The sequence below is a fragment of the Rhea pennata genome, chromosome 9 (assembly GCF_028389875.1).
Source record: "Rhea pennata isolate bPtePen1 chromosome 9, bPtePen1.pri, whole genome shotgun sequence".
NCBI lineage: Eukaryota > Metazoa > Chordata > Aves > Rheiformes > Rheidae > Rhea > Rhea pennata.
In genome coordinates, this window is record NC_084671.1 from 24,707,083 (window position 1) to 24,718,419 (window position 11,337).

The 11,337-nt window shown below is 41.8% G+C and overlaps 1 protein-coding gene across 1 annotated transcript in view; it reads right to left on the bottom strand.

Annotated features, from left to right (window-relative positions):
• LOC134144023 (claudin-19-like) overlaps positions 1–11,078 on the bottom strand; it is an 18,851-nt gene extending 7,773 nt beyond the window's left edge. The window contains exons 1-3 of the mRNA XM_062582595.1: positions 10,002–11,078; positions 9,594–9,688; positions 8,137–8,413 (exon numbers count right to left, since the gene is read on the bottom strand). Coding sequence (XP_062438579.1) covers positions 8,137–8,356 — 220 coding nt within the window. The 5' untranslated portion in view covers positions 8,357–8,413; positions 9,594–9,688; positions 10,002–11,078. The remainder of the gene's footprint in view (positions 1–8,136; positions 8,414–9,593; positions 9,689–10,001) is intronic.
• Positions 11,079–11,337: the final 259 nt, after the last annotated feature.

Consider the following 11,337-nt stretch of genomic DNA (forward strand, 5'->3'; position numbering starts at 1 on the left):
GGGTACTTCAGGGAATTTGTGACCATCTCCAGCAATATTTTCAAAGCTCTTTCTCTGCTTATGTTGACAATTCTCCCTCTCTCAAGTTCCCGGTCTTCACACTTAGGTTATCAGTCACACAAAAAATGGGACCAGATTATTAACCAGAATAAGCAGGAAGGTCAGAGAGGGACTTTGGGCTGCCTAAAATGGCACCCTGAATTTGGCAGGTTCCAGGTCAGATGACACTCTGGCATCATTTTTATGAGGTGATCACTTCCCAACACACCTTGGTCTAAAGGGAGATTTTTGTAAATTTTACTTTCTTCACAAAAAAAAGCAAAACAAAACAAAAAAAACATGCCAAATGCCAGCAATTTGGCAGGCCTTGGCTCCAACCATGTGTCCAAAGGGTCTGAGCTAGTCGTGGCTAGCCAAGCACAGCACCTGGGCTAGCTTCCCGCTCCCTGATGGCCTTCCCATCCCACACATTAACCTGAGCTCTGGCTCGGTATCGGAGTGACCCAGCTAGTTCTACAGACACCAAAATTCAGGTAGGGAAACAGAAGGAGAAGCAATGGATTCACACGCAAACTCAGGGAGCTCTACAGCTTTACACAGCTTCAGAGTATTGGCCCTGTGAGCTTGAGCAGGTACCAAAGACAGTTACACATAGTCATGAGATAAATACAGTGAGGCATGAGAGGGTCACAGTGTTTGAGGAATTAACGCTTTAATAAAAACTAATTTAAAAGTTTTCGGAGGGGGGGGGGAGACGGACAGACAATGCTAAAAGGGTTTTAGCAAAAGCTCCCCAAACAGTTCAAGGGTTTTGCCTGCAGAAGATGTGGCTCAGACAAGCACTCAGCTTCAGCATTGCTTTCTAGTCGGGTCGTGTGCCATGGCGGCAGCTGTTACCGACTGCAGGGATCCAGCAAGGTATGGTTCAGCTCTTTGGAGATCCTGTGGCATTAAACGTGACTCCCTGCTTCTTCCCAGGGCACTAAAGCTACCCTCAGGCTAACTGCCTGCAATGCCATGGCTGTATTAGCAAAAGCGCTTTCATGCTATATCCTCCCTGCACCACAAAGCAATAATCTCAACAGTCTTAACTGAGCGGCTCATTTCACAGTCTAGAAACCTCAACCTTCTGTTGTCTTTTTCTTATAAAATGAGCTTATTGAACAAGATACAAGTCAATTAGTTTTATTAATCAAAACTAATTGTAAGAAATGATTCTAAATCTTACCATTGGAAGAAACACCCATGGAACCTCAAAAAGAAGAAAAGAATTTAAAAGGCATTTGGCAGCTAATTGCTTTATATCAAATGTTTGATCTCCCAGCTGTGACTAGATACACAGTGTTAACTATACCAAGTAGCTAGATGTTGTTTTAGTCTTATGCAATATTACTTTAGAAAGGTCCACACTGCATACACTTGTGATTTGGGCATCTTGAAAAATCTCTAAAAGCTGAAACTATATTGTGAACATCCCAGTATTAACTGATTCAGCAGCTCTGGTCTCAACATTTCTTTACCTATTTCATAGTTAGTTTTTGGAAATATCCATACAAAAACACTCTGACCTTTGGTTATCTAACTGCTAGGCATGTACCTGAATAATATTTAATGATCACCAAAAAAAACCCTGCTTCCCGAATAAATTGAAATCTAAATTCTGTAGAATACTCCTCTCACACCAAAGATTTATATCATTAAAAATACCTGCGACAGACATCCAAGGATGATGAAAGAACCTCATCGTATAAAAGAAGGGGTAAAAATGATGTACTAAGCTAATGGCCAGCTGAATTCAAAAGCTGTAAATTGGTTTCAAATATCCAAGCCTGATTCTCTCCATACACAAAGGAAAAATCAGAGGCATTCCAAAGAGCTATTGCTGCCAAAGAGGAAACCTTTACGGTAAATCTTTATGGCCATGCTTAGGGCCTTTATGATGAGCCATAACCCCCCATGAACAAAGCCTTTTTTTTTTTTTAATAACCTCGGCATCTTCTCTTGTCACAGTTACAGCTAAGTTTCCTAAAAGCAATTTGAAACACACCTAAACTGTTCAATGATTATTTTTCAGTCTGCCTGGCCTCATATCTGCAGGTGCATCGCTAACAGCCCCACTTTCTTCCTCTTTCCCAATTTGGCCAACAAGCTTCTTGACCTTTTCTAAACTTCAGTGTCTCCTAACTTCTTGTTTTTCTTTTACTCAATTTTTCTTTCTAAAACTTCTCTACAATTCTGCAGGCTGCTTTTTTAGCCTCCCTTTTCCCCTGGCTGTACTCTCCAAATATACTGCTGTCTCCTCAGGTAACTAGAGTAACTGATGTCTTCTCCAGCTGCATGGAAGTTAAGCTTCGAACAGTCACTTTCAGGGCCTGGCCGGTTAACGTGCTTGCTGCCTGTCCTGGTTCTCCCCTTCCTCCGACCCCGGTTGCTGCCAGCAGCTCCCCAGGAGCTGGGCTGCTCGCCTTCCCTTCCCTCTGGCTCTAGCTTACGCACTGACGCTGCTCTTTTTGCCTCCACCAGCAGCTCTGCAACGCTGCCCGGGGACAGCCAGGGGCCCAGGTCTCCCACGCTCCAGGGTGGCTGCGACAAGAGGCCCCACTGGGCCAGCAGCGATTCGGGCTCAACCAGCCCCTTCAGCGGCTTCGCGTGAGCCGAACGCGGCCTCGCCGAAGTGCTCTGCAGAGGAAAAGCAGATGGACAGTATCCTGCTGTTGCTGATCCTAACGGGTTTCTGTAGGGTACCTTATATGTTCATCTTAATGTACACACACAGTTTCATGCCACTTGCTAGTTAACATTAAAAAGTTAAAAGAACAGATTATACCCTAAGCACCGGACACAGCTATGCAGTTTCATGGCATTTCTCTACCAGTTTCAGAGCTGGTCAACAACATCAATTTATTTCAGACTGAGCAAGAGACGGAGGCGATCCTCCACAACAGGAGCATCTTCCTTCCTCGTTAGTTCAGTCACTTCCCACTGTGGATACAACTAATGAGGAAGACATTCTTATTCTGGAACGAGTATCTACAGACATTCAAGATTAATAAAAACTAGGTTAACTGTCCATAAAGCTACTTACAATGCACAGAACATTGCCTTAAGCATTTGAGGACAATTCACGGTACTACTGCAAACTGATACAAAGCACAGGAAACAGCATCTACATGTAACCTTAAATTTCCTGATATTTAGAACTACCGCCAACAAGACGTTAGTTACCAGCTTCTGGCAGGTAAATTAATTTAAAAGATATCCCCATTTTATTTCTTCCTTTATGCATGATTATCAGTCTCAACATGCCAGAAATATTACCTACTTCTACACTGTAAATACTATCTTTTGCCTATGCATAAGAGAAAAGTCCAGACACAGTACGCTGGCTGTCAAGTATTGCAAAGAATGTCTACACAATAATTCCAAATAAATAAGGAATTGTCCTAAGACTTGTGCAATAAATCTTCCCACAAGATGCTAGCAAAGACATTGCACTATACCTAAAATGCCTGTTAAAGTAAATGCTTAATCAAGTGACTTCATTTGCCTTATTTTATAGCCTTATTTTATAGCTTTTCCTAATGTGTTTGGCATATTCTGCTGCTTAAGTAAGATTTTTTTTTTTTTACTATAGCCCACAAATTCCTTATTAGCCAGAAAGTGAATGTTGTTTTCCAATATTATCAGATTACTAAAGCAAAAATCTTACTACTTCCTTCCAGCAACACCTTCACTAATATAAACATGTCTGTGCAGTCACATACCAGGCAGCGCAAACATAGAGTCAAATTCTCTGCAGTTGGATACTCCAGTGCTGTCTTCTGCACAGCTCTTCCAGAGGTTTTCAAACAACGTAGAGGTTGTGATCACGCTACCATGTATACTGGAGATTTTCCAGTAATTATGTGGCAAAGTAGCTCCAATAAGTATCCATCCACCCAAACACAAAAGAAAACCAGCAATTTCCAAAGCAGCAGACATGCCTGTGAGTAGTAACCGCTAAATACCCCTATTACTAGATCGTAACCAGGTGAAAGAAAAATATGCCTTCTTTCAGAAGCCTCTTTGCTGTTTTATCTCTGGGCTTTCACTCCAAAATGAGGCTACCTTTGCTCTTTGCTCAGCCCCAGAGATAAGGCTTCCAGAGTATGACAATAAGAAGTGGGAACAGTTTATGACAGTGGCATTAGTGTTTTTTAAACTACTGACAATATTAATGAGAAGTGACAAAAGCAGCCTGTTTTTAACTTCAGCCTATAAAGGCGAGACAGAATTCTTACAACATATTTTGTAGGAGTGATGATATTAGCAAATATTTTCTGTCTCTCCTGCTCTCAAATCGATTACAGTTTACACAGAAAACGTACAGTGAAGCTACTTGTAATTTTCTTACTGATATCAAATCAAATCAAGCTTTGTGGTGTTGTTTTGTGGTGTTATTTTCTTCATGGCAAAACTCATCTAGAAACGTCTGAGCAGGATTTTTTTTCTGTTCATAGAAGATACAGCACATTTTTAGAATTATGGTCACTAGTAAACCAATAGTAACCTCTAGCTTAGCTAAAATGGATAGCAGTTGCACTGTGAGCTTATTTCAGGACTGTTAAGTCTGTGGATAAGGGATTTTCATTAATATTTTACCATCTATTGATCTATAGTTGAATGAATGCACTCTCAAAACATAGTCCCACATATACTGGAATACAGCCATGATAAAGCACAGCTCATGGAAATAAAACATAAGGGATGGAACCACAGTGCGACAAGCCTATCTCCAAAGGACTAAAAAGAGGAAGGAAAACAGCCACCCGAAGAGCAGCACCTATCGGCTGACTGCCCGTTTGTCAGGTTATTTATATTAGTATAAAAAAAAAAATCTATTCTAGACAAAGTAGAGGTGTGTAAAGTGAGTTTACTTGCTTCTCAGTCATAGATTCACTTCAATCACCCACTAATTTTAGTATCTTAAACTCCTTGTGTAAGTAAATAGGGTTAGCCATCTCTCACAGTGGTAACCTGCTCTTATGTCCAGGAAACGCATCCAAAATCTCTTCAGAAAAAATAACTATGTTATGACGCAACACAGCAGCAGAGTCGTGGCATTACACAGCGTTTATGTAAGGACTCCCAAAAGGATCATTTATTGTGAGAGTCTCAACTTGCCTGTAACAGATATATCTGTTCTTCCAAATTCACTGGTCATTTTGAGCCTGTGCTATAGGGTTTTAGTTGCACAAGGACACTTCAATGCCACTGTGGCCGTTTCTGTCCCCTTGGCAAGCAGGAGGAGCTTCACCATTGAACAGGTTTGGCAGCACAGCCAGTGTGATCACGTGCATTTCTGCACTTGCAATCTTTTAAGGAAACTCGATGGTAATGTGGTAAGAATTTATCTTCTAAGGACACTTCCACAGAACCCTCTCCATCTGCTAGGAAAAGGTCACTGCAATTTCAAAATGATGGCACAGTAAAATGAATACACTGAAACATCAGCATCCTCTTAAAAGCTCTTCAGAGAGTTTCAGATTAATTTATCCATACACAGGTGTCACTCTGGCAACCCCAGAGACCAGTTCTGCCCATAGGACTTTCGAATTTGAGTTTAGCAGGGGCAAGTGTCCTCAGATTTTTCTACTGCTATCATGAGTAGTTTTCATGAAGAATTTTTCTCTTCCTAATGGCTGTTGAGAAGGTTATTTTGATGGGTACTCATAAAGCATGCATATAAGCAGAAAAGATTGAACTGCAGACCTGGAACGCATGAGTTTTTCTCTACAGCACCCTTTTAACCATTCCATTAAGGAAATTACTGCACTTTAAGAAAAACAGACATGTTGAAGAATATAGTACTGTTTTTTCACTAAATTTGGTAAACAGAGCTACAACCATAATAGCAAGCACCACAGAGCAGTAGGATGGGCATCAGCAAAGTAAACCAGTTGGCGTTGATAGCCTCACATCGACACTGCCTAGGATCTGGGAGTTCTGCTTAGACTTGGGTTTACAGGCAGAAAGAAATGTATTTTTTAATCAGATCAACCAGTACAGCTGGAAAAAAATTACTCAAAGAATTAGCAACTTAATGTTTGATCAACACAAGCTGTATCTTTCTGATTTCTATCCTTTTTGTCGATTTGTTCAAGACCATAGGAATGCTAACTCCAGGCTGTGAGAAGCAGCCCTGCAACACACGGTGATTCCTCTCCAAGCAACCCTACCAAGTGTCCATTAGGTGGCATGAAGGATCCTTTGCTGTTTCCAGGACAGACAGCTCTTTGCGCAGCTGCAGACATCTAGCCAAGTCCTGCTAATCAAAGATCTTCTATTACAACTCGGGGTGTGGGGTCACAGGAAGGGAGCGAAGAAAAAGCCCTGGAGAGGCAACAGCTCCAGCTCACCAGGAAATTACCTTTTGCTGGTGGCACTTGGTGCTCTTTCTGACAGCACGTAAACATATTGGTGGCCTGACCTGACCAAAAATCATAGTGGACACAAAAGCAGCAGACTGAGCAGGCAGTCATTCAAACCCTGAAACAGAGCATGGAATCTTTCCACACTGGCTGCACTGAAACCGCACAGCACAGGGCAGCTGTCCCACATTCAGAGTCTGCACGTCTCCGTGGCCAGGACAAGCATCTGTCTCTCCCTTTTAGGTGAGGCAGCACACATCTGCCGTGCCATCTGAAGAGCCATACCATCTCGCTACAGCATATGAGAACCGAAGGACCATTGGTCCCATCTCACCACTCCAATTTCCAGAAATCTGATCTAGGTTTCTAAATGAAATTTGGGCTTTCTGGTATCTGCACACAAGACATCCTGGAGAGGAGTGGGTCTCGTACTGGGTCTCTGCACAACTGACACTGAACAGTATGAAACTCTGATATTGCCTCCGACTTACACGAGTGGAGTTACTGACATACCTCGAATGAGACAATTAGCTTCCTTCTGAGGCTACAAAATTGGGCTCATTTTGGGGTGCTGAATACTTCTTCTCAAGTTGGCACCATCATTACGAAAGCAGATGAGGCCACAAGACTAACGGGCCTGAGAAAGAACCATGTATATGCTGAATCTTGAGAGTTTTCAGGCAATCACATTTTAGAAATTCGCCTTGCAGTTAGGAAGTTTCGACTTAAGTACATGTCTGTGTCGAGAAAAACAAGCCTTCATAGGCCAGGACATATTTGTAAGACCTGCATCGCATCTAGGTTTAAGCACTGCTCAGCAAGAATAAATCAGCTGGAAAAACCCAAAAAAGAAGTCCAGAAAACCAGCAATGACAATCAGGGATGTATAAAACAAGTAGCATTTGAAGAAATGGTTCCATGGCAAAATAACTAACAAAGTGAGTGCACAATATAGAAAATGGAAAAAGAGTAAACGGAATGTTCTATTTAGGACAGAAAACTTACCAAAACACCATTTTTCAAAGAGTATACTGCAATGCCTTCTCTCCTCAATTTTTTGAGGAAAGCAATTAAACACATCAGTCCTTCCTGGTCCTTTACCACAAAAATGATGTTTCACAGAAAAAACATAAAAAATGCAGAATAATCCAAGCAAAATAACTTCTAGTCTCTAGAAAGACAATTCTTCTCGTATCTGCTATTTGCAGATAAGTTACCATGTTAGCTTAGAAAACACAGAAGCATTACTTTTTTGTTTTCTAATAGTCTACACATTTGAAATTAAGCTGGCTGCCTTCGAGAAATACTAGAACAAATACACAGACTTAGCACAAGTTATCAGACAAATTTTGGAATATCTGAAAAATTCCATCTCATGACAAAGCACCAACACTTACTGACATCTGATCTGCCTGTAGTGAAGAACAAGACCAGATACAACAATAATTTTTCCTCCGAAAAGCAATCAAAAAACCACAGACTCATTGCATATCATTCGTACTTCTATTCCAACACAACACAGATGGCAAAAAAGCAACTGTAATTACTGAGCTGAATGGCATATGGATTTCACTAGGGCCATTTTAGCCTGTCTGCAGGTGAAAAAGGACAAATCCTGTCTATATTAGCGCCTCTGTGGCAACAGCAACCATGCTAATATGCTCTTCCAAAAGAGGGAATAAAATTACATTCCTAGATTTTATATAAGTATTCTACACAAACTTACTGTCTGAACTCAACAAGTAGAAAAATTTCTTGCATTGCACTGTTCCCAAAGTGGCAACCACACACTCCATCCAGAGACCTTCCGAAATCCAGTCCGAAGGAACTAACGTGGTTCTGATGCTGGAAACTGTCCATCTGTTGGACATGGTAGTAACAAGCACTATGGTGAATCCTGCTAAAGCCAGCAGCAACGCGCAAATTTGTGATGAAGATGATGCCATTCTTCCCACAGAAGTTAGCTTCCAAAGAAGCCTCCCAAGATTTCTGATGTTAAAAACCTGTTGAAACAGTTCATACACACGCAATGGATGAATTTATCTTTACACAAGTTGCAAGCCTGTCCTCTACGACATCTGAGTATTTTCTTAGGAATCAGAGTGTACGTTTACTGTTAAAAAAAAAAAAAAAATCACAAAGCCAAACCAGAAGACTCAACTGAGGAATTATACTCAAACTTGGAATGTTTCATAGGTCTTTACTTCTTTGCAAATACAAAATTATTTTCAAATTAAAACTATCAAATTCTAACACAAATTGTTCATCACCTGATTACAATGCCTACAGATACAAATTAAAAACAAAATAAATTTTGATACTCACGCTATTTTTCCGTCCGTTTCATTTGCCCTCCTGCCAGACACTACAGTCAGCACTTTGTGAGTTTGCTCAGTTTTGCCCTCTTTAGGACCTTCCCCCCCCTTCTAAAAATCAAGGCCCTGGGGCCAAAGCACTCGCTGACTGTTGCACAAAAGCTCAGACATGACCTGTCACTACAGCAAAGTTTCAGTAAATGCATAACATTGCACACAAAAACTACAATAATATCACAGAAGGCAGTAGCCAAAGATGCTCAGTTAACCTGGAGTCATCAGCATAGAGTTTGCTTTGTTAGTGATGCTGAGCTCCCCAGCCACTACCAGGCTCCCAGGCAAGACAAAAAAATATTGCAATTTTCCTAATAGCTGTTTTACTGGAAATTTCTGCATTGCACTTGTCACCCAGACACTACGTTTGCAAGTCACGAGGTCTGCATTCATATATGATAGGCAAACAGTCCAAGGTAGGATTTGTTCTAGTATGTAGCCCACACTGTGAAGAACTATTCAAGTTCTGCATTAAAAAAAAAAAAAAAAAAAAAAAAAAAAAAAAAAAAAGAATTCAGGCCTGATACCTTAAAAATTAGTTCAGAACTACTTCAGCACCTTGGGAATTTGTACAATGAAGCAGGATTAATTTCAGTCCACTCCTTAAAAACATACATCTTCCACTGTAAAAACTTGATCTTCCATTGAGGAAGAAACACTTCTCTCATGCACTTTAAATTGTGTAACCTCCTCAAAACACTTATCACAGTCAATAGAGAATATCTGAAACACACACTAAATTCAAACTAAATAACAAATTCAAACAGGCTTCACACTACGTGTGATAATTCAAGTCTTTCTGTCTACTACATACTTATTGTGGTGCATGCAATCCCAGTTCACTCCTAACAATAAGACGACTGAGCTGTCTGTGGTACACCATCACCATGTGTAGGGCATATATCAAATCTGTAAATACAAAGTGCTCATTAAAACTTTAAAATTTAAAATATTGTAAATACATACATTTATATATACTTATGTGTTTATATTACATAGCATATGTAATATATATATATATAGCATATATACTCTATAGTATATAAAATGTATTTTATGTATTATAAATATATATTATAATATATATTATAATATATATATATCGCTCCATTCCCACCACAGTCTCCTCTGCCTCCGGGAGCCCTGCCTTGCCCTGTTCCTGCCCGCAAACCTCCCAGGACAGTTCAGACAAGGTCCTTATCCCTTCTGTGCTTCCTGTCACCTGCTGGTCCCCACCAGATGGTGGTGCTGATTTCCTACTCCTCCTGTAGTTTTAATGATAAGAACAATGCCAGTGAAATGTGTTGCTTTGAGAGGATAAGAGTGCAGCTAATAGCAACCATCTGTAAAAGAGAAGTTTCCAAAAACTTTTTCCTTCACCTGGTACCACATACACTGTCCTCTTCAGGGCTTGATTTTATGTTTGCCCTGTCTGTAGAACAAAGCTCATGGCCAAACTGATAATAAATTGGCTTTGGGACTGTCCAAACAAGTTTGACTGTAAAACAATTATAATAATTAAAAAAAACAACAACAAAAGACCCCAACAATCCAGAGCCCCATCTCCCTGCAATTGTATGCACAGGCCATATACACCTAAGAGCTGTGATGTGCTAAGAACAAGGGTACAAGAAGGAATGGATGTGTCCTAATGTTAAAAACACCACAGCCAAAACGTACATGGCCTGCATGCAAGATGGGAAGGGTTAATAAAGAAAAACATTTCAGTCGCTTAAATAATCAAATCACTCCTGATAAGGTCTCTGGAAAGCTTTCAAGTATCTGGAAGCTAAAATGAGTGATTAAAAAAAAATCTAAACCGTTAAATTAAACCTATTTCTTTTTCATTTTGTTATATGGAAAAACAGAAGTAGCATATTGAGGACAACACTGCTTTAATTTCTATAAATATTTCTGCGTTTTTATACACCCCCAAATCTGCTAAGCTGTGCTTAATTCAAACAAATCCCGAGGCTGACCCAGCACCACCGGTGCAATTAGAAAGAGATAAAGCACAGACTTAACCCGAGGCGCTGTACGTGAGGCCAGGCAGTAACCCCCTGCGCAAGCCGGGGGGCCGCCAGGCCCCTACCCCCCGCGCTTGAGAGGGCAGAACATGTCCACACTTGTTTCCCTTCGCACAGCGCGTTACAGCACAGCCGAGGCTGGAAGGGGCCCCTGAAGACCACTCCCACCCGCGCAGCAAGACTTTCGGAGAAGAATAAAGGAAACGCCAAATCCGCCCCGGCGCCTCCCCCCTCCCCAAAACCCCCTAACACCGGGGACCAGGACGGGAGGAGCCGCCGCCGCACTCGTCATGGCGGCTCCCGCGCCCCACGCGGCGGAAGCGCCTCTCCCGCTATGGCGGGGAGCGGCCGGAAATGGCCCTCGGGAAACGACCGCCCGAGCGGAGCGGAGTTCGTTCCGCCCCCAACATGGCGGCTGGTCCCGGCCTCACCGGAAGGGACCTCCTCAACATGGCGCTGGGAGCCCCCCGGTGGGGGCGCCCGGAGGAGCCCGGCGGCCCGTGCCCACTGCCGGGGCTGCCGGGACCGGCT